This window comes from Eubalaena glacialis, chromosome 9 (genome assembly GCF_028564815.1).
Source record: "Eubalaena glacialis isolate mEubGla1 chromosome 9, mEubGla1.1.hap2.+ XY, whole genome shotgun sequence".
NCBI lineage: Eukaryota > Metazoa > Chordata > Mammalia > Artiodactyla > Balaenidae > Eubalaena > Eubalaena glacialis.
The window spans coordinates 18071412-18098632 of record NC_083724.1 but is presented as its reverse complement, the minus strand read 5'-3'; the positions used below and the strand labels follow the sequence as shown (position 1 = coordinate 18098632).

The following is a 27221-nucleotide window of genomic DNA, read 5'->3' as shown; positions in this document are numbered from 1 at the left end:
GAAGATATTTTCAAATGACAAAGGGCTACTTATTTTTGTTAATTTTATTATTATCAATAAGAAAAAAAAACAACCCACTAGAAAAATGTGCAGTGGATATAAATGAGTAAATTGACAGAAAAATAAAACTTAATATAAGAAAATATACTTTAACCTCTAGGAATCTCTGACATGAAAATTAAATCACCACTGAAATCGTAATTTCATATCTTACAGACAGGCAAAGTATAAACTGTCTGATAATAAGTGTTGTTAAGAATTTGGGAAAACAGTAGATTTTATACACTGCTGGTGGGAGTGTGATAAAATAGAAAATTTAAAAGCATGGGAGACCAGCCCAGATATGATCATGAAGTCAAAGCATAAACATTCAAATAGAGGGAGACATGAACTCTGGGGTAGTGAGGCATGCAATCAGTGGAGGAAATGATTTAGCTGTGTAATTTAGTATTTTATTTATAAAAATATATCTGATGTATACTACAAAATATTTATATTTGTTCTAATTCAGTGGTAAGAATATATATACTGTATATATACTGTATATATAATATATAAATATTTATATATATTATGTATGTACATGCATTGTATATTATACACTTAGTTTATTGCATGGTTAAAGTAGCTCATGATCTAAAATAAAATATATTTTAGGAGGATTTTTAAAAAAGATGTAATCCATGAAAAAAAACAATAGATATAAGGATATAAAGATGAACCCAAGGGAAAGAGCGGCACTCAAAATTAACATATAAAAATTAACAACTTCCTAGAGTTTCAGTTTCACATGAGACTCTGAGCATCCCAGCGGACAGCACAGAGAGGGGAAACTGGTTACAAGACTCAAATGTCCATAACATTAAAATAATCACCTGGCCAGGGAACACGGGGATCTTGGTTCTGATTCCTGAGGTCAAAGTTCATTATTTGCTGCCCTGTGTAAGTTATTAAACAATATCCTCAACTAGACCTTCTCAGAGTGAACTGCAGCAAGGGCTAATGACAAAAGCAGTTCCTGTGTAGGCCAAGCCACTGTTCTAAACAGTTCATGCTTTATAGCTTATTTAATACTTAAAACTAGCCTTATTTTATGATCGCCATTTCATGTATAAGGAAATTGAGGGGAAAAGAGGTAAACAGTTTACCTCAATCCCATAGCTATGAAGTGGAAAAGCCTGGAAGAGAACTTAGACAGTCTGGCTCTCCATTACCCTGTATTAATGTCATTATAGCAAAGCCAGTTACATAAAAGTTGTTTTATGATCTTAAAGTAAAGTGGTCCGGGTGTGCAGCTGCCTGAAGGTCTGACTTTTCCAGCAACTGAAATGAGTGCTCCTGACTCCTGCCTATGTCTGGGAGCTTTTTCATCGAGTGACAAAGCTGTGGATCCTTTTTGTCACAAAATTGAAGATATCCCCAATTCTGCAAATAATTTCAGGGGAAAACTCAAACATGAAACAACTCAAACATTAAAATCACCCTACTTTGGAAAGGAGTGAACAAATTGCATATTCTCATTCAGTGAACCATGGATATAAATTCTCAGCACTGAGTATTCTTAATTTGGGAGGACTGTTAATGTAATTAACACAGAGCACACAATAAGTAGCAGTTGTGTGCATAGCAGTGACTATTGTTACTGTTATATGCAGCAATCTCCTAACTGTTCTCCCAGCTTCCATGCTCCTCGTGCCCTACAATCTCTATACTCCCATCAGCAACAGGAATTTGAACTTGCCGCTGCTTTGTTCTACACCCTCCAAGGCCTGCAAATCACACCTAGAAAATCCCAGCTCTTTGTCATCACTCCTAAGGCCTGGGGTGATCTGGCCCCTCGTAAAGTTTCCCATCTCAGAGCCTATAATTCTCCCCCTTTCTCATTCTGCTCCATCCCCACTGTGTCTCCCATTGTTGGAACCCATCTCATAGCCTTGGGAGTTATGTTCTCAGAATAGCCGAGCCCCAACTCTTCTCACTCTTTATGTCCCTACCCATCATTCACTTACCACGGCCCTGCATTAAAGTTTCTACAAGTGGATTCCTATGATGAATGTCTGTCTTTTCCTCCACCGCCCCATTAGAACGTTAGTTCCTGAGCACAAAGACTTGTGTCTACATTGAGGACTGCTCTGTCCCCACCATCGGAAATGTGCCTGGCATACGGGAGGTGCTCAATGAGTGAACAGAAGAAAAGGAAGGGAGGGAGAGAATTTAGTTGGGATTTATGATTGTGACTCCTGGACACTGTTTTAGACATGTCCGTGTGCCCAACCTTGACAGCATCATAGGGTAGACTGGCTTCACTCTGGGCTCCTAAGGACAAGAAAAAAAAATGCGTGTGCAATGCCAGGGGACATCACAGAGAAAAAGTGGCAGCAATTTCCCCAACGCCCGTAACTATCTGCTCGGGGCAAGCAGAGAAGTGACGCCACTTATGTTCTGAAAGGGTAAGTCTCTTGGGTCCCAAGAATGGATCCTCAAGGTCCACCCAGTCTGGCACCAGACCCCTTGCACTTAGATCTAATTAACAAGGCCCCAGAGAAGGAGCCCACAAGGAATCAGAGCACTGAACACTGACAAAATGTCATCTGCAGGGGGAGAGCGCTGGGCCCAGCTGGGCTGCGCCAGTGGCACCAGCTCTAATTAAGTTGTTAGATCCACACCACCGCGGCCGGGCTGCTCCGGGGCCGCCACCCGCAGACAGGGCTGGCCGGATGGGAGGCTGACGGCTGAGGAGGCAGGCTGAGCTGCCTCCTGTGCTCTCACAGCCCTTTCAGCCTTCTCCTTCCTTTATTTTTTTTGTCAACGTGGTAGACAAAATGGAGACTCCCCAGTAAGAGTAGTAACAGATTAATTCACATGTGCACAACCCTTTACAGTCTACATTGACTCCATTAGCTCATTTATTTTATTTATTTAACCAATATGTATTGAGGACTTACTATATGCCAGGAAGTATTCCAAGTGCTGGGACAGATCTCAGATTCCAACTCTCTTGGATCTCCAACATGCTGGAACAGTCTTTCCAAGAGGTAAAAAGGACTATGTACTGTGAGATGTCATCCTAATACAAGACCGCATGGTTTATAGTGATAGGAAAGAGACGGGGGGGTGGGGGGGGAGCGGCTTCCCTGGTGGTGCAGCGGTTAAGAATCCGCCTGCTGATGCAGGGGACACGGGTTCGAGCCCTGGCCCGGGAAGATCCCACATGCCGCGGAGCAACTAAGCCCGTGCGCCACAACTACTGAGCCTGTGCTCTAGAGCCCGCGAGGCACACCTACTGAGCCCACGTGCCGCAACTACTGAAGCCTGCGTGCCTAGAGCCCGTGCTCCGCAACAAGAGAAGCCACTGCAACGAGAAGCCCATGCACCGCAGCAAAGAGTAGCCCCCGCTCGCCGCAACTAGAGAAAGCCCATGTGCAGCAAGACCCAACGCAGCCAAAAATAAATAAATAAATAAATATTTATTAAAAAGAAAAAAAGAAAGAAAGAGATGGGGGATATTCTCCCTGCTTCTAAAGGGAAGTCTCTCATCTTCTTCTCAGTAGCCTTCCATTCTTGCATCTCTCCTTTGCCCTCTATTTCCTTCTTTCCCTCAATAAATCAAGGTGCAACATAAGGACACTGGGGATGTCCCCTCCCTGACTGCCTGCTGCAATCCAGGCTTGCTGGGAAAGGGCGGCGGCATGGCTTTTCTGTCTGACTCTTGTGTCTCCAACCCCAGGTTTCCCCCCCCGCCCTACTGCAGATCTGTCACTCAGATCTGTGCAAAATCTGTGGTTAGGGACTTATCTTACTCTCTCTTCCTTTTATTTAGCCATCTTCTCACTTCAGACAGCTCCATCCTCTTTACCTTTCCTCCCAACGATATAAGAAATAGGAGGTGGATGTCCCCTCAGAGATCACTGGGTCTCATTTAACAGATGGGAGAACTGAGGTCCATAGCAGGGTGACCAAGTCAAATCACATGGCACATCTGCAGAAGGCTCTGAGTCAAGCTCAGGGAGGTCCATTCCCAGATCAACACTGTGGCATCTACTGGGGCATCCCAACTCCTCATCTATCATTTGAATCACAGAGGCAGTCTGCCATCAGTCTCCCTGCCCTTATTCTAATCTATGCTTATCCTGCCATTTCAATCATCTTTCCGGGAAGGAAAATATCTGGGCATGGCACTCCCTATTCAAAAGTTTTTATGACTGCTCAGTCCCTTCCAGATAAAGTCCAAGGCCCCTGCGATCTGACCCCTGTGTTCCTCTCCAGTCTGCTATTCCTGCGCATGCTCCCTTGCTCCAGCCACTGTGGACTTCTTGCAGCTCCTAGAATGTGCCCTTCCTTCTTGGATGCCTCAGGGACTTTGCACATCCCCTCCCCTTGCCCCTTGGGTTAACTGATGAGCTTCTTATCTACAAGATGTCACCTCCCGAGGAAAGCCTTCCCTGGCCCCCTCGGCACGTTTAAATGCTGTTTCCTGTGCGCTCCTAGAATACCTGTTCATTTCCACATTTCAGCACCTTCCCAGCAATAATTTATGGACTTCTCACTAGGCACCAAGCACTGTTCTAAATACCTTACATGGCACATCTCATTTAATCCTCAAAGCAATTTTTTAATCTGGGTATTCCTGTATAACTGTTTTAGAGATGGGGAAACTGCATCCCAGAGAGGTTAAATAACTTGCCCCAGGTCACAGAGCTGGTAAATGTCAGAGCTAAGATTGCACACTGGCTCCACTCTCAAATATATGTCATACTGCTGTGCAAACCTGTTGAACCAAATCTCTCACACACCATGAACTGTCAAAGATGTTCATCCCCAGAGAACCCCAGCACTTGGCACAGTGACTCAAGCCTCTGCATGGAGTGTACACTTTGTAGGTGGCCACTGAATGAATAAGACACTTCTCTCTTGCTTTTTTTGTTTTAATAGCATGCTAGAGTACAGGATGGTGCAGTGGCTACAAAATGTAGACTCGGGAGCCAGACAGACATACAGACATGGGTCCCAATCCTAGATCTATTACATCTTTCAGCTTGAAACAATTCATCTCTCTCTCTCTCTCTTTTTCTTTTTTGGCCGCACCAAATTTTTTGGCATGTAGAATCTTAGTTCCCCAACCAGGGATCAAACCTGCGCCCCCTGCATTGGAAGCACAGAGTCTTAACCACCAGACTGCCAGGGAAGACCCAACAGTTCATCTCTCTGAGTCCCATTTTTCCTGGTCTATAAAATGGGGCTCACAATGATACCATGTAGGATATTTGTGAGGATTAAATAAAGAAGTGCATCAAAAGTGCATAGCATAGTGAGTGCCTGGACCTCAGTAGACAGCAGGTAATCAATAAGCATGCGTTATGATGGCCATTATCATTCAGGGTGTTCCTTCCCTTGCCTGCTCCTCTCTCTCTTTCTCCCCGTGTCTCCCCTTAATCAACAGCAAGGCTCATTTGGGGTCTGGGAAGGCCAGGAGGGGAGCACGGCTGCTCTGGCCCGCTAAGCCCGGCACCCTCCTTGCCCACTCCCCCCTGCCACCTTCCAGCTGTGAAACAGAGTCCCTGCTCCACTGGCCCCGGAGCTGTCAGGGGGCTGCCAATTTCACAGTTCATGAGGCTGTTGTTCCCCCCTGATTAATGGGGTGCCCGCAGCCATGGGCAGGGCCGAGACACCAGTCACATGGGGCTCTCCCTCTGCCCCAACACAACCCATGCTTCCTGAGGAGGAGCGTGCAGGCCAGCCTCATGCATATTTATGCAGGGAGAGAAATGATTTTGTACTGCATGCCTTCCCAAAAAATAAATCAGATTTCACCCACGTCCCATGCATTTCCCTCAGTGAAGTCAGCAAGCTCTGGGGAGGAAAACCACACACACACACACACACACACACACACACACACACACACAGAACTATGAAAAACTGAAAACCCTTTATACCACTGATCTGAGCAGGGGATTCTCATGCCAAGGATGACCCAGGGGACACAGGAGATATTAAACCCTGGAGCGTGGATAAGGTTATTCAGAAATTAATCCAGTTCTAGCCTGTAACCCTAAGGGAATTAGAACAGATAAGGTCCAAACTCAGCTGGGAAACTCGAGGCCCACCCCACCACCTTCTAAGTCACTGCCCTCTGTCTACAACATCCCTCAGCTCAGACACAGCTGCTCTCCATTCCCTGTACAAGCAAGCCAGAACCAGCCTCCCCGGTATCCTCCCTAATGAAGCAGGAAGGAAAGCTTCCATCTCAGGCACAATCCAACCCTTCCATGCCAGGTAGGTCACCTCTGGAAAGACACTTAACTTGCCGTGCCTCAGTTTCCCCATCTATGTTTAATAGAGCACTCTGGCCCAGTCCCTCATTGTGTTCTAGTCACATTGGCCTACCAGGTCACGGAACGGGCCAGGCTTTTTCTTTGCAAAAGTTCTTCCGCTGTTCTTCAGTCCTTCATCTGGCCAAACACTGTGCATCCTTCTGACTTCGCCTTAATTCTTCCTTTCTCAGAAGGGGCTTCCTGAACAGCCAAATTGAGGCCAAGTACCCCCTCTCCTCCCCAAGAACACTCAGCACATGTTTTTCCTGGAGGCTTCGTGTTGGTTAAATTAGTAACTGTGATAATTCGGTTCAGGTCTCAAGCCTGGGTTCCCACTAAAGGACAAAGTCTCTCAGGGCAGGGTCATGCCGGTCACTTTGCTGCTCTGTCCTAATAAGTCTTTGGTAAATGAATGAACAAATGAATTGCTGAGTAGTTGTGAGAACTAAATGAAGCAGCTTACAAAATGCCTAATCTATTTGCAGAAGATTCTCAACATGATAATAACTAACATGAATGGAGGCTTTTCTTCGTCAAAAGCACTCTTCTAAGCCCTGTAACATGTTTTAACTCATTTAGTCTGAAAACTCATGGATGCAACTCTGACTTCCCAGATTTTAAAGATGAGGACAGTGAGAGATGGGGACATTTACTCCTATGTCAAGGTTATGTACACCTAGTAAATCTCAGAAAGTATCAGGAGTCAACTGGGGCAGCCTAGCTCCAGAGCCACATGCCTAACCACCAGCCTTTAGAGAGATCTTAGCTCCATCCCTACACCTTCCCTCTTGGATCTTTCTCAGCCTTAAATACTCCCATGGAGTCTTTGCTGGCTTACCAGCCACACTCTCTTAATTCTGGAAACTCACATCCCCCTTCCACAAACCCATGCATAGAAAACTGAGGTTACAAGATGCAGCCCTTGATATCAGAATAGTTTCTACCATGCTCTGGCCCTTTTGAAGGATGAGGCAAACCTCATTTTCTTACAAGGTGAGGACACAGGGTCCCACACATTCAGACCCCCCAGGACCAAATTAACCTATAGTACCCAGGAGCATCCCCTGTAAGGATATCAAGGTCACCTGCCTCCTGAGATACTGACAGGTTAAGAGCTGGATGAGGGTGTAGAGGTCTCACAGTGCATCTGATCATCAGGCTGAGGCCCAGGGAGAAGGAGAACTCAACTCAGGCCACACGCCCTGCTGAAGCCAGTGCCCTCCCCTCTGCTCCCCACGGTTTCCTCTTCTCCAGAGGAGATCCTTGGGTACCACAAGCAGTCATTGCCAAGGACACAGCTGAATGAGGGGGAGCTGTGCTGAGCCCAAGCAGGCTGCCTTTTTGTCCACTGGCGAGGCTGCTTTCCAGGGGGGTGATGTACTGCGCCAATCAGGCGGCACTTAACGTAATTATAATGAAGTGGATGCATCTGGTCTCGAAGGCTTCATTCACAAGGGAAATGATGAGGAAGTGATATCTCTCTCTGCCGACCTCCTTGGGACACTTAGGGAAGAGTCCTGGAGCCAGAAGGCTATAAAAAGAAGCTTGAGACTGGCCTCTGCCACTTATTAGCCCAGTTAGAATGCAATTGACTGGCATCCCTTTTCTTTCTGCATCATTTCTGTCCAAGGAAGTATGAGGAGATAAGGGTTTGCGTGAGACAAAGTCTTCCTCTCTTCCTCTTAGAGACCTCCTAGTATTTCTAATACCCTCTCCCCCCCTACTTACACACCATTAGTCGTGCCAACGAGGCATGTGGCACTGAGTTCTAGCTCAGTTTCCACTGGTCCCATGCATCCACAGCCCCAGAATTCTGGTGAAAGTGAGACAGGCTGGGACCTGGGACCGTTTGCCGCAGCGCTTGCACCTGGACAAACGTCTCCTCCAGGAACAGAATACAAAGAAACTATAAGGGACTAAAAATAACTGCGTGCATGCACAGTTGGGGCAAATTATGGTCAACAAGATACAAAAAGACTGAAAACCAACTGCCACTTCTGAAGAGCTGGGAGCAAAAACAGGGGGTTGGGAGCAAAAGCAGGGCACTGCGCATGCCCCGTGCACTCACCACCACCAAAGGGGTGGGCAAGCCACCGAAGCACCCCCTCTGGCCCGACCCCTGGACCCGCCCCTTCCCTCACCCCATATAAGGAACCAGCTTGCCCCCTCTCGGGGAGTGAGCAAGGGAACGTGTCACTTGTTTTTGCTCCCCCTACTACAGCAGGGGCCCAATAAAGCCTTGCCTGAACTTCTTGTCTTGCCTCTTATCAATTCCTATTGATTGGGGAAGGCCAAGAACCCTGGTCAGTATCAAAAGGGGTAGAAATTGAACAGCAAAGGTCCAAGCTGCTCATTATACAGATGGCAAGACTGAGGTTCAGGAAGGAAATAAGATTTTTCCAAGACCATGAATATTTATGGCAGGTGGCCTCCGCACAGAGCTATTCATATATTACTGAATTTCATTCTCGAAACAACCCTAGGAATCTGACACAATTATTAAATCAGTTTCACAGAGGAGGAATCTGAGACTTAAAGAGGTCAGTTAACTTGTCCAAGATCGAGGTGTTATGTGGGGACATGATTCACACCCACATCTGCCCCATTCCAAACCCATCAACCTGCTGCTGACTATTTCTTAGAAAGCCAGGCCATTACGGTTTTGCTTTGGTTTAAACATTTCAACATTTTGGTAGGCTAAAAGTAGGTTAAGGGACTTCCCTGGTGGCGCAGTGGTTAAGAATCTGCCTGCCAATGCAGGGAACACGGGTTCGATCCCTGGTCCGGGAAGATCCCACAAGCCGCCGAGCAACTAAGCCCGCGTGCCGCAACTACTGAAGCCCACGCGCCTAGAGCCCATGCTCCACAACAAGAGAAGCCACCACAATGAGAAGCCCACGCACCGCAACAAAGAGTCGCCCCCCTCACTGCAACTAGAGAAAGCCCGCGCACAGCAACGAAGACCCAACGCAGCCAAAAATAAATAAATTAAAAAAAAAAAAAAAGTTGGTTGAATCCCACCTTCTTTTCCACGCACCGGTGGGGTGCTACGTACTGAAAGGGATCCTGTGGTGAATGTTTTTGTAAAATAAAGAACCATTTAGGAAAATAATCTGTCACTCTCTGATTTATCTCTTCACTAAGCTGAGTTACTCACAAACCAGGTTCTTTTGAAGCAAACACACCACCCCAGCTCTAAGCAGATGTACTCCCCACTGTTCTGGACAGGATGTGATGCTTTGAGGCATCATACTCACAGATGCCTGCTTTAGGGAAAAGTAGATGTAGGTGCTTCATCACCCAGGGGGTGCCCTGCTGGGGACTCTGAGACTCCACCATCTTGGCAAAGCTGATGGGACCAGAGCTCCACACCTGAGCAGAGGCAGACAGCCCCAGATTCACGGCTGGGTGATGGTGTGGCCTGGTGTGAGGATTTGCCCATTAGGACTTTCAATATCGAATGTGACGGATTCTTTCATGGGCTATTTGAATAGGAAACACAAGAAGATAGAGACAAAGAGTGTATATCTCACAAGGAACACAGAGGAGCCAGGAGCAGAAGCTGTGAGGCAGTAAAAACAAGCAGTGGGCATGCACAGCCTAGGAGATAAAGAGAGGTCATTACCAGATGGAGGCACATGGGTCCCAGAGACAGACACCCATTCATGAATTTAGCAGAGCTAAACAATGGCAGAAACAATGTGCCAATTTTTATTATATCCTAACAATGGCTCCTTCTCCATGAAGCCCGAGACTGTTCTATATTACCCCTGGACCCTGTGTTCTCCAGTAGTAAAGGCAGCAGAGTATTGGTGAGAAATGAGCATTTCAAGGTCACGCAGACCTAGGTACAAATCCTGGCACGTGATCTGGGGCAAATTACCTGAGCTCTCCCAGTCCCAGTTGGCTCATCTGAAAAAGGGGGCAATTAGAGGTACTGACCACACCAAATTTTTTGAGGATTAAATGTATAAATATTTATTGAGTGCTGATCGCAGAGCTTGGTCCACACAGGCTAGCTAATATTACTCCTATTGCAACTAAAAATAAACCTGCATTAGGTAAACCAAACAGTCCATTCTTTGAATCCTAAGCAAGCTGAAGAAAACGCTCAATGTCAGCCATGCATTGACTCATACACTCATTCAATTTATCCATTCATTCGAGAAGTTATTTATTTGTTGTCTGCTCTGTGCCAGGCGATGTTCTAAACAAGTGAACGGCATTGAACAAAACAGACAAAATACCTGGGGGAGGCAGACAACAAACACACAAATATTTATGATGGATCAAAGGGTGCCAAAGGCTATGAAGAGGAAGTACAGGAGAATAGAGAGTGTGGCATGTGTACGTGTGATCGTGTGTATTGTGCTGTTTCATATGCGGTGGCCAGAGATGGCCTCAATGACAAGGTGAGATATAAGGAAAGATTTGCCTGGAGGTACCTGCAGAATAAACCATGCAGATACCTGGGGGCAGAACTGTTCAGCGATGCAAAGGCATCGCTGAACAAATGTAGATGAACAAATGTTTCCTTATTTAAAAAAATGTTTACTGAGACTTCCTGACACCAGGGGTGTTGAGCTAAACGTATATCAAGAACTTTAAAACAGGGGCTTCCGTGGTGGCGCAGCGGTTGAGAATCTGCCTGCTGATGCAGGGGACACGGGTTCGAGCCCTGGTCTGGGAAGATCCCACATGCCGCGGAGCAACTAGGCCCGTGAGCCACAATTACTGAGCCTGCGTGTCTGGAGCCTGTGCTCCGCAACAAGAGAGGCCACAATAGTGAGAGGCCCACGCACCGCGATGAAGAGGGGCTCCCGCTTGCCGCAACCAGAGAAACCCCTCGCACAGAAACGAAGACCCGACACAGCCATAAATAAATAAATTAAAAAAAAAAAAAAGAACTTTAAAACGTTCAGACAATTTTACCCAGTAATTCTACTCCTGGAAATATACCTTGAGGAAATAAACCAGAACGGTGAAAAACAAATTTAAGTACAAAAATGTTTGTTGCTGATGAAAACAAAATAGCAAGGGAAAAAAAAAAAGCAACTGAAATGTTCATCAATAAATCAACTGTGAGATAGTTTTACAATGGAATGATAAACATATTGAAATATGATATTTAATAAAAGTATAACATGTAAAATAATATAGGTTTTTGCTTTTAATACGTAAAAGAAGAGAAGATGAAAAAAGGAAAAAATGGTAAGAAGTTACTGTGGCAATTTACTGAGGTATTCTGAAAAGTGATAATCTATACTTTATTTTTTTAAGTTTTCTAAATTAAGCATATATAACTTTTATAACCAGGAAGTATTAGGAAAAATAAGGACGAATCATAATTGTGGACAAGGATGGCATTTTATTGCATCCCCAAGGTGGACGAGGATACGGAAGCCAGAGGCAGGCTGAGTCCCTGTGGGGACTTGCATCTGAGCTGCCTGGACTCTCTGTGTGACAGTCAGGCCCCCACTGGGTGATTTCCAGTCATTTCAAGGGAGGCCGGGATGGGAGGTAGAGAGTCCCCTGACTACTGGGAAATTGCTCCAGCTCTGATCAATCAGGGAACAGTCTCTTCAGCCCCTGACATTTATCAAACCTCCTTCACCCTCATCTGTCAGTGTGCGGTGGGGCTGCCTCCCCGGGCAAAGTCTAATCAAGTCAGAATGCCCCGAGGGTCCCCGGAGACAAAGAGGAGGGGGGCGGGGTCTGAGGGAGTCGGGAGAGAGGGGAGACAGGGAGACAGGGAGACAGGGAGAGGATCACGAGGCAGGAGGGGGAGAGCAAATGTTCAGAGCACACCCGTTTGTTTTGCTATTGTGGCAATTAATGCCGGGAAGTGACATTTTAAGGGACTCTGCTGACAGCTTTGGTGACATTCCTGTTTGTGATTCCATGACAAATCTCTGTCTATATCTTATTTTAGAGAGTGTGGAGACAGCTCAGAGGATGGCTGTCTGGGGACGCTGAGCTCCTGTCTTTTGGAGACATTGCTCCCTCCCCGCTTTGCCAGCCTAGGCTTTTAGGCACCAGGGCCAAGGTCCAGGAGGGGAGGGGTTTAGAAATCAAGTCAAAAAGCTCTGTTGTAGAGTCAGGGTCTGGTCTTCTGTAGCCTTGTTAACTCCACTATGTGGTATGATTAACTGGAGCAAAAATGAACTTTCTACCATTCTACAAGTGATCAGTTGCAGTTAAAAGAGAAAGAAAATAAAAAAGACTCAATTCTGAACACTTTCCAGGTTAACTAGTTTTAAGGAACCTATATTTTCAAACACATCTCAGCCCCCTTTTACAATCTGAGAATTAGAGGGATTACTTAAATTGCGTCTAAATCTCCAACCCTGCTACACCATCCTTGACAAATGGCTACCCAATCCTGTGTGAATACTTCCAAAGACTAGGAGTTTATGATCTTTAAAATTAAGAGTGGGAAGGCAATGTGGATGTAACAAGTTAAACAACTTGATATTCAGGATACTGCAGGGATAAATACAGTGTGGCAAAATGAAAACAGTAGTGAACCTGAACTCAAGAGATGTAGGTTTAAGTATTGTGGGATGTGATTTAATTTCTCTGGGCCCGAGTAAGGTCCTTTGTCTCTCAAAAGGATTCAGGAACACACAGGGTTTATCATATAATGTTTATGAAGCCATTCTATAAATGTTAAAGGACTATATAAAATAAAGCAGCTATTACTGTTTTATACCCCTCTAAACTGTGAGCTTCTAGGAGAAAACTATTTTCCATTTTTGCTTTGTACTTCTGCATTAAACACAGTGCCTTGCACATAGTAGGTGCTCAGTAAAGATCTGTTAAATAAATGAATGACTAAGTAGTGAGGGGGAGGTGTACCCAAAGAGAAGATGCAGGGACTAAACTGTCAGCTTTCTTCAGATGTCTGATGAAGGTGCACAGGAGACAGAAGGCACACCAAACAGCCCCTGGAACGGTTTCCAATGCAGATTTCAAAAGGTGTTTTGGGGGCTTCCCTGGTGGCGCAGTGGTTGAGAATCTGCCTGCTAATGCAGGGGACACGGGTTCGAGCCCTGGTCTGGGAAGATCCCACATGCCGCGGAGCAACTAGGCCCGTGAGCCACAACTACTGAGCCTGCGCGTCTGGAGCCTGTGCTCCGCAACAAGAGAGGCCACGATAGTGAGAGGCCCGCGCACCGCGATGAAGAGCGGCTCCCGCTTGCCGCAACTAGAGGAAGCCCTCGCACAGAAACGAAGACCCAACATAGCAATCAATCAATCAATCAATCAATCTTTAAAAAAAAAAAAAGGTGTTTTGAACAATGAGAGGGGAAAGGCAGTTTGGTATAAGGACGTCAGGGGAGTTTGGTGGAAGAAAGTCATATCCAAACCTTTCTTCTTTTTATGCTGGATTGCCCATCTTTCAAAAATAACCTTAAGTGGAATCCCAGTGTGTAAACCATTTTAAAACGACGCTGCCCATTCTGCTTTCCTCTTGTCCCCAGGTAGCCCAGATAGCACCCTGAAGGCACTGTCAAAATAGGAGTTGCTGTTAGGAAGGAGTTTCCCCAAGCTCTTTGAGAAGCTCCTTCTGGGCTCCAGGACAACTGGGAAGAGGGAGCTGTTGAGCTGCAGCTTAATGGATGGGTGGAGTTGTCTAAGCAGGGAGCAGAAGCGGAGAACTTTGGGGGTGGGGGGTGAGCGTAGAAGAGAAAATATACAAGGAAACAAGATAAAGGTGACACAAAGGATCCTTTGGGAGGGCAGGTTAAGCAGTTTCAAGAGAAAGTATGGAGATGATGGGACCAGCGGGCCAGAGGGTTGGGTGAAAAACCCCAATGGGATGGCCACAGGGACAGTGGTGTAAGACATAAAGCCATCATGCGGGCCTTGCCTGTCTCAGGCACCATTCCTAGTTCCTCTACCAACCCCTCACCTTGAATCTAATTATCTTCATCCTTCAGCTCTCCAGGTAAGGAACACCTCCAGGAAGCTATCACAGACCCAGTGATCAGGGATCTGTCCCCCTGTGGATATCCCAGCACAATGCAGCCTCTCTGAGGCTGAAAGGTCTTTGAACTTTAGGTTATAACCTCCTCATAAACTGTGGAATCAATTCAGTGGTTCACACCAGCATCAAAGAGATGACAAAAAAGAATAGAAAATATCAGAGCACGCCACAGGTAATAGGGGAAGGATGCTTTTGCCAAACTTATTTTAGAGACACATAGATACACAGTCACAAGAACACGAGTCTCCAAAGAAGACACACATTCACAAGAACATGTCTCCAAGAAGGCCATCTACAGATGGCCAACAGGCACATGAAAAGATGCTCAATATCACTAATTATTAGAGAAATGCAAATCAAAACTACAATAAGGAATCACCTCACACTGGTGAGAATGGCCATCATCAAAAAGTCTATGAATAATAAATGCTGGAGGGGGTGTGGAGAAAAGGGAACCCTCTTGCACTGTTGGTGGGAATGTAAATTGGTACAGCCACTATGGAGAACAGTATGGAGGTTCCTTAAAAAACTAAAAGTAGAGTTACCATATGATCCAGCAATCCCACTCCTGGGCATATATCTGGAAAACTCTAATTTGAAAAGATACGTGCATCCCAATGTTCATAGCAGCACTATCTACAATAGCAGCAATATTTACAAGACATGGAAGCAACCTAAGTGTCCATCAACAGATGAATGGACAAAGAAGATGTGGAATACACACATATCTATAATGGAATATGACTCAGCCATAAAAAAGAATGAAATATAGCACAGGGAGATCAGCTCGTTGCTTTGTGACCACCTAGAGGGGTGGGATAGGGAGGGTGGGAGGGAGGGAGATGCAAGAGGGAAGAGATATGGCAACATATGTATATGTGTAACTGATTCACTTTGTTGTAAAAAAAAAAAAAAAGAATGAAATAATGCCACTTGCAGCAACATGGATGGACTTAGAGATTATCATATTAAGTGAAGTGAGAGAAAGACAAATATCAAATAATAGCACTTATATGTGGAATCTAAAAAAAAAAAATGATGGAAATGAACCTATTTACAAAACTCAAAGACACAGAAAACAAATTTATGGTTACCAAAGGGGAAGGGTGGGAGGGGGAGGGATAGATTAGGAATTTGGGATTAACAGATACACACTACTATATATAAAATAGACAAACAACAAGCACCTACTATATAGCACAGGGAATTATATTCAATAACTTGTAATAACCTATAATGGAAAAGAATGTGAAAAAGAATAGACATATATAGGTATATATAACTGAATCACTTTGCTCTATACTTGAAACATTGTAAATCAACTCTAATTTAAAAAAGAATGTGTGTGTGGTCACGGCAAAATATATTTCTCATTGTGGTTGGTATTCAACACTTGAGAAACACAACTCTAAGAGACTTAGCTTGCTAGCATCTAAGCCCATGTTTTACCTCTCCTGATCAAATAAATGGACAGGATTATGCTGTGCAATCTTCAGAACATGCTTGGGTTTGGGAATTAGGCAAAGCTGGGTTCAAAGTACGATTCCATTACTTTTAACTGTATAACTTTGGGATGATCTCTAAATTTCGATAAGGATAATTTCTCCCTTGTGAGATGGATGGGAAGATTCAGCAAATCATTGATTTGAAGATACTAAACACAGTTCATACAGTTCAGAAAAAGGATAAAGAGTCCATGCAGAGGTTACCAGCTTGTGGAAAGACACTAAGATATCTCCCTATCCATTCATTCACATATCCACTCCTCCATCTATTGACCCAACACATATTTTAACATCTATTATGTGCCAGTCACTCTGATAGTCACAGAACAATGCAAACAGACCTGGGACATGATCTCATGGAACCCTGAGGCTAGTAAGAAGTAAAATATTTAATATATTAATCAAAATAATAAAAAAGTGCTGTTACAGAAGACAAAAGGGGAGAACTCATAGGGAAAAGAGCTTTGTCTGATGAAGTAGGATTTAAGCTGAGACCAGAATGATGAGAAGGAATCAGCCATGACAGATTGGGGAAGGAAAGAGAGGGATTTTTGCAGACAATGATAATCATGGCATATGCAAATAGCCTGTGGTGGAAGAAGCTTAGCAGGTTTGAAGAACAGAAAGGAGGTCACTGTGGCTGGAGCACAGCGGATGAGGATCAAGGGCAGTGAGAACTCTGCAAAACTTTAAGCATGGAACTGTGGTCATAACAGAGTGAAAGCTGTGTAGAGAATGGAAGGGGAGGGCAGGCATGCAAGCAGGAAGGTGTGTGAGAATGAGGTGTTTTGGAGACATCAGGAAGACTGATGTGGCTTGAAGAGGGGATGGATGAGTAGAGGTGAAGATGAGGGAGCTGGAAACAGGCTAGAGTCTCTGTGTAAAGAAGTCTGAACACCAAGATAAGGCACTGAATAAGGGGTTGACTATGAAAGAGCTCTGGAATTTCAGAAAGTGCTGCACAAGGGTGACATTTACATGGCATTCACAGGAGGTGTCAGAAGGATGAGTTAATAAACGGCTTCTCAGTTCTGTCACCCTAGAGTGCTTTATTGACACCAAACATGAGTTCCCTGCACCCTTGGGGACCACTCCAAACACTCTGAAAAACTGGGATCTTCCTGTTGCAAAGTCCCTTCTGCCGATTTAGAAGCTCAGAATTACTCTATAGCAGCATCTTGCCTTGGAGAACAGATGTTAGTTACCTATTTTTCTTGCCATATTTGTGAGTGATGCAAGCTCATGGGCGCTATGCTTCAGCTATATCCCTGGGACTGCAGGAGCTCAGTGCCTTTCCAAGGATCATGTAATTCAGTGTGGTGTCACGTGTTCACATTCCAGCTCGGCCCCTGAGCAGGGTAGCTCTCATGCCAGAGCTTTAACCTGGCTCAGCCACTTTCTCCTGTGCGACTTTGGACATATTATTCAACCCTTCTTAGCTTCAGTCTCCTGCTTTGTAAGGTGGGGCAATATTAGTACGTAACTCATAGGGTTGATGTGAGGTGTAAATGACATAATTTCTGGAAAGTTCCCAGACACTGATTATCACTAAGTGGAGGTTAGCTGTCATCTTTATCACCAGTAGCAGCAGTTCTGGTTTCCTAGCCAGCTCTTCCATCTGCCTTCCCCTCAGGGTTAATTACAAATGGCTCACTGAGATAATGTATAGGACAGCAGCTGGGCTCCTACAGGGATTCAATAAAGTCCCGCCCTCCCCATCCTCTCAACAAAGGTCCCATTCACCCTGAAACTTTCTGGCCTGTTATCTTGAGCAACACTAAGGTTTAGCCTACTGGTCCATGTCAGAGAGACAGTGACCCCTCCGCATCTATCACTGTGGGCCGCTGCTGGTATTTGATACCATTTCTCTTTCCTTTTTCCACCCTAAGTCCTGAACTGAAGTGGGACAGCAAAGAAAAGCCTTTATTTGGCATCACTTCACCAAAGAATCATTGCTCAGGGTAACCATGAGGACTGACTTCTGACCAAAAAAAAAAAAAGAAAAAAAGAATTTGGACCAAAGTTAATCAGAAAAAAAAAAAAAATCAAAAGAGAAAATTGCACATTTAAAATGATGGCAACTATATAGATAAAGACCAGAAAGGTCCATGCTAATATATGAATAGTCAATGTGATGGGGTAGTGGGTGGTTTGTGCAGATCTGTGTGTGAGAGGATATACTGGCTCCCGAGGGAGTACAAAACAAATTTTAAAGTGAATAAATACAGCAGTACTTCCCCAAATTGTAAATGAGTAATTTGTAATTACAAGTGTGTAATGTGCACCCTTTAAGGCAGAGATTCTGCTTTTAGGCATCTGTTTTACAGAAACAGTCAAACTTTGCAAAAATATATACGTGTGTGTGCGTGTGCGTGTGCGTGGATGTTTACTGACTCATTGTAAGTGCAGCAAATTGAGATAATGATCCACAAAACGGGGTAGAAAAGCAAATGTTGGAGTGTTTGGTGTGTTCCCATGATGGGATCCTATAGAGTTTTCAAAAAGAAGAAGATAGGTGTGCAGGGCTGACATGGAAAGATGCTTTTCATACATTGTTTGGTAAACTGCAAATTCTGCAGCATTGTTTTGTGAAATTGCTGCAGAATGATGAATGTGGCTGAGATGGCCCTATTAGTGTATATCTGGGTACAAAATGTGTATATTTATATCTATACCATACATATATAACACATACATTCCATATATATATATGTACATTGGAAAAATATTCTAGAAGAATATAAATCAAACAATTATCAAAGATTAGCCTTTGGGTCCCATTAGTGGGATGGGATGGAGAGACAATGGCAGGGCTTTTAGTTCTTGCTTTATACAACTCAGACCTATTCCTTCCTTGCTCCCTCCCTGTCTTCTTTCTTCCTTTTCTTTCTTTCTCTTTTTCTCTCTTTCTCTCTCCCTTCCCCTCTCTCTCTCCTTCTGTCCCACCCTCTCTCACACCCTTCCATTACAAACAGTATGCATTTCTTTCACGATAATAAAACAAAATTAACAAAACCCAATATCCATTCAGCCATCCCCTACCCTATCCCTTGATAAAGTGATAAATTTGTTATTTTAATTTCCTTGAGCTTCCATGCGTAATATTCAGGAAAGGGAAACATAAATTTGAGGACGGATAAGGAGAATTGGAATTAAAATGCATCAAGTTTCTGTCATGGACCCAACGCAGTGCTGAGCAGTCACATACTGACATGATTAAATTCCTAGCAACTGGCTAAGGTGATATCAAGGGTGATGGTCGCAATACCTGAGAATGTCTAAGGCACAGGCACTAACCACCAAGACGGGATGCCAGCCATAACCCTGGGGAAGCAGTCTAAAGCCACCCTGTTCTGGACAGTGGGGGCTTCAGGAGGGTCCCTGGGAGGGGGTGGGATGGCTGGGCAGCAGGAGGGCATGGGGAGGGGCACTCAGGGCAGCAAGCTTCTTACTGACCGGCACAGAAGAATTTCAGTGTTGAACAAAGGGTATGTCCACATGAGTGTGTATCAGCTGAAAGTCAGCCCGATCAGTACAGTGCTCTTGGGGTCTGGGAACCCAAGCTCTTGTCTCTTGGTAATGAAACTTTCCCCCTCTGCCTCCAGATGGTCCCTCTATTATTTGCAGGTCCAAGCTGCAAAGCAGGCTGACGGTGCTCACGTATGATGAAGCAGTTTGAACCTACGGGCAAATTCTAAGTGTGAGAGGGGCAGCTGGGACTAGCCCTTGGCAATGTAATTTCAAAGGCCTTTGGGATTACTTTTATAGGGATCGCCTAGCCTCTGATAGCTGCCCACTCTGGACAAAATGCATAGCTGTCCCCAGGTCCCCCCATAAAAGAAAGAGTCTCATGGTTCTCTCCAAGAACCACCTGAGGCAACAGAAAGCACATGTGGTCTAAGCTGCTGCTGTTATATCTTCCACAATCTGCCGGCAGAATCATCCCTCTTCTGTCCAGGAAAGGAGGACCAGGAGCTCAGGGGCCACAACGTTGCAAGCACAGCCCCCAGCCACCACCTCCCCACGGTTAGGGTGACCAGTATCCTGTCTGGACTCAGGAAAAAGTGTGTCTTCTACTTTCTTCTCACCCAGGTTTCTTCCTTTCCTACCCTTATCGGATCTAAGGGCAGCTGGGATACAGAATTAAATGAAGTGCTTGGTTTTATTCCAAATCGTACTCTGTTTTAAAACCAACTCAGAGGAATGTGAAAAAAAATAATGTGGTCAGATGAAAACAGGTGAGACAAAGGCATGGATTTGCAGGTGGCTAAGAGGTTCACCAGGGCCACGCAGCCAGTGCGCTCAAGAGCGGGATGCCAAGCCCATCTGTTCACCCCCACTCCACCAGGCTGCCTTGCAAGGACTGGGTCTTGTTTCTCATGCATTCATACTAATCCTCTTTAGATTCCTCTTGTATGCTTCTCATCTAAAGTTGAGATTTCAGAAAATAAGAGTCTGCTTTTGTTATTGTTTAGATAGAGTTCTGCTTGAAAGAAAACGCAAGGGACAGGGGCATCTTTAAGCCACGACGCAGTGGTAAGCCCGAGAGTGTGCAGACTCTAGAGGACCCCGTGAGGAGAGGAGGCCAGAGCCCCCCCCCCTCAGGAGTTAGTCCTCTGTATCCCCTGGATCCAGCACCATTCTGTCCCCTGTGCTGTCTCTGTCATCCAAGAGTCAGGTCTACGCTTTGTGCGCGTGGGTAACTGGAATGTCCAGCAGCTAGAATGGCAAGCCTGAGGGTTCTCTTTAAGGAACACAAGACCTGGCAGGCCCCAACCCCAATGAAATGGGCCGTCATCATGATGCCATGTAGGCCATTCTGAGCACGACAGCTATCTACAGCAAGGGTGCTCTCTGGCCAGGAGGTTGGAGCTCTCACCTCGACTCTGCCACCCCCTTGCTGTGTGGCACAGAGAGACCCAGGACTATTCGAGCTTCAGCTTTGGTTTCCAAGGAGGTTTCCTGCCATGCTCTTTAAGGGCAAAGGTTCTGCTTTCCTCACCTCTATTCCAGAGTCTATCATGGCCTCTGGCACAGTGGGACAACTTTGAGGACTGATGGTATGAATAACAATGACAGAAATGTGTACTGAATGTTTACTGTACCAGACCCTCTACCTGTGTTACCTCATTTACGTTTCCCAATCACCCTGGAGATAGAATACTAGTATCATGCCCCTTTGACGGGAGAGGAGTAGGTGACTTATCCAAGGTCACAGAGCTAGTAAGCTGGGTGGTAAACTTAATTTCTGTACTGTTCCGCCTCCTGAGGGCAGAGTGTTTATCTCCATACTGTATCACCTTCCAGCTTGTGGGCGGAAGGAGGGAGAGGGAGGGGAGGGCGGAGGGAGGGGGGAGAGAAGGAAGAAAGGAAGGAAAAGAAGTCAGACAGGATTATGGGCAGTGACCTGCTTCCCCATTTTGAAGATGCTTTCCGTTCTCCATACGGAGCTTGGTGGAGGCAGCGGGGCGTGGGGATGGGGGCTGGGGGGAAAGAATTTGCCTCTGTTGGTGGCTTCTTGGCTCTGCTCCTTGGTGGTTACTCACCTGTCATCAGTGACTCTTCCTGGGTTTTCACCCCCAACCAGTGGCTACTCTTTTCTGGGTTCTGGTCATCACTACTGATGGCCTCTGCCAACACTTTGGTTTCCAGGGTCCCCAGATTTGAGGACAATGAGATAATTCGAGGTCTGGAACTAGAGAATTTGGGAGTCTCACCAACGCCTGGATTTATCCGATCGACCAAATGATTGAGGGGTTGTGTTAATCATCCAGTCAACAAGTATTTTCAGAGCACCTATTAAGTGTTAGCCACTGCGCTGGACGCTAGTGAAACAAAGATAAGGAACACTGCCCTTGCTCTCAAAAATCTCCAAGTCTTATAAGTAAATCATGGTGACTAGAGTTAATAATACCCTATTGTATATCTGGAAGTTACTAAGAGCATAAAGTTCTCATCACAAGAAAACAATCGTCATGATGTGAGGCCACGGATGTTAACTAGACACTGTGGCGATCATTTCTCAACATACACAAATATTGAATCATTACATTGTATACCTGAAACTAACACAACGTTATATGTTAATTATATCTCAATTAAAAAAATAAATTAAAAAAAATCTCCAAGTCTAGTTAGTGTAGAAAACAGAAAGAGAAACGGATTATTATTGAACAGTGATAAGTAATCACAACCTGCTCCAGGAACTGAAGGAGACATGGAGCACTCTTCTTGGCTAGGCTGGGGAAGATTCTGGTGTGGAAAACAAATGCCACACCTTTCCTAGAAGTTTTCTGGGAAAACTTCTTCAGCGCTTGCCGTGCATTTATCATTTGATCCCCGCAGCAAAGCTATGAGATGGGCGGACTGGCTGCTAATTCACCCATTTTCCACATAAACACAGTGAGGCTCAGTAAATTAGGCTGCAGAAGTCCAAATCTAAGCAAACGGGAAGATGCCTTCTGTCTTACCCAAGTGACTTTCTACATTAGACAAGAGAGGCACGATGCTCTGGCCTGACCGCATTGCTCCCAAACAACCTCACTCTCTAGGGTCATCTTTCTTGTCCAACACTCACTGGACATTCTTTACACGTGAGGCACTGTGCTAGGCAGGTACTACAAAATGTGAAGATACGAAATAAATGCAGGCTGTTTTTGTGCTAAGATGAGAAGTCACATGAAAAAAAGATAAATAATGCTTGAGAAAGCGAAGACTGAGGAAACTGTCAGTAAACCAACAGTTCAAAGACAGAAGAGATCGTGGCGGAGAAGGGAAATGACGCAGACATTCCAGGGCACTGAGCAGACCATGGTGGCTGGCACTTAGAGGGAGGCTGGCGAAGAACAGGGAGCTGGATTAGGGAGCGTCTTAGAGGCCCAGGAAAGACCAAGGGCCTGAGGTCTACAAATACAGCTCTCAGGGATTCAACACATACCAGATACTAGGCCCTGCATTAGGTACTTTACACACATTTTATTTTTATATTTAATCCTTCCAAAAATCCTTCAATGAGGAAGCTGAGACTTGGAGGATTGAATTCCCATTTTTCCAAGGTCACCCAGCAAACAAAGGAGACGAGATTTGAACCCAGGTCCAGACAACTCCAAAACCTGTACTCTCGCTTGTTTACCACTCTTTTCCCTCCCTGGGTTTCTAAGTTTAACAAAAATGCCTCCTTTTTAAGAAGCCCCCAGTGTTCCTATTTGCCCACTGAGCATCATGGAAACATGGATCTGAGAGGAAAGATGTTAGACACGGAAGAAAAGAATGTCGAGTTCACAGCTCCAGGATTGGGCCAAGCAGTGATGATGGTTCCTCATGGCTCACAAAGAAGAGTAGTTGTAACACTGGGGCCTCAAGGCCAAACCTTTAACCCATCACCAGCGTCACAAAGACAATATGGGAAAAAAGCAGAACAGTACTTGTGTAGTACTTATCTAAAGGAAAAAATAGCCAAATTCCATCTATAAACCAGCTGGAGCCATAACACTTAATAAAGACAAATATAAACACATCCTGCACTTAGGTCCAAATAATCAATTGTCCTCCAACAGAACAAAGGGAATGGGTCTTTGCAACAGCATACATGAAAAAGAGTGAGAGGTTTTAGTCATCAAAAAGCCAACTATGGGCCAGTAATAATGGCAAAAAAACCCACAAAAAACAAATGTGATCTTCAAACTGCATCAACAGAAGCATAACAGCTAGCAAGAGGGATGTGAAAATCACTTTTTTCTCAGCACAGGAGCATTCCCACCTTGAGGAAGAGGAGCGTCTGTCAGTTCAGGTGTTACACGCCAGGACATGACAAATTACAATCTTCATCTAGAGAAGTGATCAAAAGGGTGAAATGTCTCAAAATATGTCACATCAGGGTAGCTGAAGAAAATGCGATTGTTTATTGAGGTTGATTTCTAAAAGTTACAGGGTGCCTTTTATTTTTTTCTTTTCCTTTTGTTACATTTCCCAAGAGCTGCCTTGAAGAAGAAAAATTCAGATTCACTTTCTGACACAGAGGGCCAGGGAAACAGATTGCAACTCAGTATAAGGAAAAACCTTCCAATAGTAGTGTCTGGAAATGATATGAGAGCTCTCCTGAGTAGTGAGAAGGCCATCAAGGGAGGTAATCAAGAGACACTGGAGAGATGTTGGACTACATAACTTCTGATGCTCCTCAAAATTCCAATTCCAAGCACATTGACACTCTCTTTCCTTCCTCCCATCAACGCTGAAGAATCAGAGAAAACAAACTCTGAAAACCCAATGGAAGTTGGCCATAAATCAAAAATGGCTTAGCCCAGAAGACAGTTCCTGTGTCCCCAACCGCCCAGCTCCTGCGCCTCTTCCCAGCTCCCCAAAATGCCCCCTGGAAGGTGGGATGCAACAAGGAAGACTCACCTTTCTTCTCAAAGTCCCCTTTCTCTTCCCCTGGTCGGCCCAGGCTGTCCAGGGTGTGGGTCACCTGACTGCCAAACTCATCCTCACGGGAGACGTGGTTGGCCCGCCGGGGCGGGTCCTCCTCCTCCTCGTAGTCATAGTCATCCAGGATGGGGGTCTCCCGGATGGGCACGCCGATGACGGAATTGTGGGCCTGCAGCCGGGAGGAGCGGAAGCTTTCCCGGGCCTGGGGGCCCAGCAGCACGGAGGGGATGTAGTGGATCTCGTGAGTGGCTTCCGTGCTGGCGCTCTTCTGGGGGATGCGGTGACGCTTCTGCCAGCGCCGCTGGGCGTACAGCGCCACAGTGAACACCAGCAGCAGCAGCAGCAGTGCAATAAGGCCACCCTGCAGCGGGAGGGAAGAAGGACAAGCAAATGGGCCACTGTTCCTCGGGCCGGAGTGCCAGAGGGGGGGGTCTTCCGTCCACCACACTCAGCCCAGATCCCTGGGTTTGGCTCTCAGAGCCTCAGAGCGACACCGTTCCCAAACCTGGCTTTCTCACCAACAAGCTGTGTGACCTTGGACAAACTGCTTCACCTCTCTGAACCTTGCTTTTCACTTGTGTAAGGGTGAGTAAGAACCCCTGCCCTGCCTTCTTCAGAAGGTCGCCATGAGGAGCGAATGAGATGGATAACGGTCACGCCAGAGTGATGCAGACTGCTAAACACTGGGATGAGTCAGGGCTGTGGCTTCACACACAGAGTGTCTGAGTCCTGAATCTGCCTTCCACCAGCTGAGTGACCCCAGGACATTTGCTCACACCCTCTCAGCCTTGCTTCCTCATGTCTAGAATGAGTCCACTGAGGGCTCAAGAGACAGCAGCCTTTGTTCCATCCTGCTGGGGATATACAATAGTGTTGTCAAGTCAAACAATTTCTGCATAATGTATATTTTTACTATCATAAACACTGATTCCCAACAGGGGGCCTGGGACAAACTAGGCGCTCCATAAATATTTGTTGAATGAATGAATGAACAAATGCACTGTTCCAGGGCTCCCTTAATCAGAAATTTAAGGCATACTGATGTTTATTTTTCTTTAACACATCCAACCAGTAAATATTTGGTTGAGTCTGCACACCATACATTAAATTGAAACAGGCTAAAGCGTTTACGAATGGATCTTGCATGATTCATGAGACTCATGAAATATCCTGCTCTGTGAACTCCTCAAGGGCAGGGGTATTTCCAAAGCACGTCTGTGTTCCCCACAGAACCTGTCAAGGGCTGGAGGTGGAAGGTTTGTATTCTCCTCGCCTCCCTTCTTTCACTCTGTGCCAGAAGCATCTCCAATGAACAGGGGTAGCCTCTTCAGTTATCCTGCTTCACTTCATTATACATTGTGCTTTCTGCCTGGGAGATTCGGGGCCACTTTGTTGAGTCCCTGATGTGTAATCCCTACACTTGGGGAGGATCATGCTTGTGGTTTAGGGGGAGAGAGGTTAAATAAATCAAGAGACTCTAGAACTCGGATGGTGCATAGCAGAGCAAGCTCTGAGCCTCACTGTGTGTGTGTGTGTGTTTGGTTTGGTGTTTTAGCTCTAAAGCCTGTATTCTTTCAACCACACCCATGTGGCTGATTGTTCTTCCTTAATTATGATCACATTGAAGGCAAGGACAATTTCCGAAAACTACTTGTATAACATCTAGCAAAGATGACAGATGTTAACTAACCCTGAATAGATTATCTTGGGTGGGAGGGGTGACTGCTGTAAAGGATACCTGCTTTAGGCCAAGAAGAACATTATTTACTAAAATGATTCAGCTGTCCTGCTGACTACATTAAAAAATGATGATTTTCTTTTGCAAGTCCTTCAACTCACTAAGCTAGAATTCATCACCTCCACGGGGGATGGGGAGTGGGTGGTAAGTGGTCTAAGAGGTGACCAGGGTTGAAGGTATGGCTGACAGCCCCGTCTTGACTCTGGCGGTGAGTTACTGTGGGATCCCCAGGAAGGTTTCTCTGGATGTCAGAACTCAAAAATAAATATACTAAAAAAAAAAAAAAGCTATAAGTATGCATATTTATGTATATGTGTGTGTGTGGGTGGGTACGATCTGTCAAGTGTATGTAAAATGTGTGTGTGTGATTGGGCTTGACATATATACACTAATATGTATAAAATGGATAACTAATAAGAACCTGCTGTATAAAAAAATAAATAAAATTCTAAAATTCAAAAAAAAAATGTGTGTGTGTGTATAGTTTCGTACCTCTGGAGCCCTAGAAAAACAAGAACAAACCCTTTTTTCCCTCCACAGAACATACGATAGAGATTGCTCTACGTCTAGAAATCATGTGTGACGTGGTATTACTTGTCAGTTTTTTACACCAGAGATAAGAAAGGAAAGAGACAGAGGGGGGAGTGTGGACAGAAGAGATAATAAGAAAGATAAGTGAAGAGAAAAAGGAGGCAGGAAGAACACTACCACTCAATAAAACAGTAGCAGGCCCTCTCCTTACTACTTTTACTTAATGTTATTTTATTTAATCTTTAAGGCAATCCTCTGTAATAGTTTCTGTTCCATAAATGAAATGAGGGAAAGGTGGTTCAGAGAGGTTAAGTAACTTGCTTAAAGTCACACAGGTTTTGATCCTAGGTCCAACTGGGAATAAAGGGCCAGGATGTGGTAAGGCAGGGATTTGAACCCAGTTCTTCACTGCATAGCCAGTGGCTAATTGACAGCGTAGTGATTCTACAGAGCAAAGGAAGGGAAAGGAAAAGTGGGAAAGATGGTGAGGGTGTACAAAGTAAAAGGGAATCCCGAGAAGGAAAAGGAAAACATTGTTTTCAAATCCAGGATTCAGTGGGCACATCTCGAGGCAAACTCTTCAGAGAAGCTTTTAATTTTGGTCCATGGATACCCTTCGGGAAATTGCCTTGCCTGACTCAGCCCTCTATCTTCTCCCCTTTGGGTGTTTTCACGCGCTGTGAGGGGCAGACCTTGCCTGGTTCCAGAGCCCTTCATCC

General features: G+C 45.2%; 1 protein-coding gene across 5 annotated transcripts in view; it reads right to left on the bottom strand.

Annotated features, from left to right (window-relative positions):
- ASTN2 (astrotactin 2) overlaps nucleotides 1-27221 on the bottom strand; it is a 909948-nt gene that overhangs the window by 660502 nt on the left and 222225 nt on the right. For all 5 annotated transcript variants that reach the window (XM_061200030.1, XM_061200026.1, XM_061200028.1 and 2 more), the window contains exon 3: nucleotides 24210-24594. In XM_061200030.1, coding sequence (XP_061056013.1) covers nucleotides 24210-24594 — 385 coding nt within the window. The remainder of the gene's footprint in view (nucleotides 1-24209; nucleotides 24595-27221) is intronic.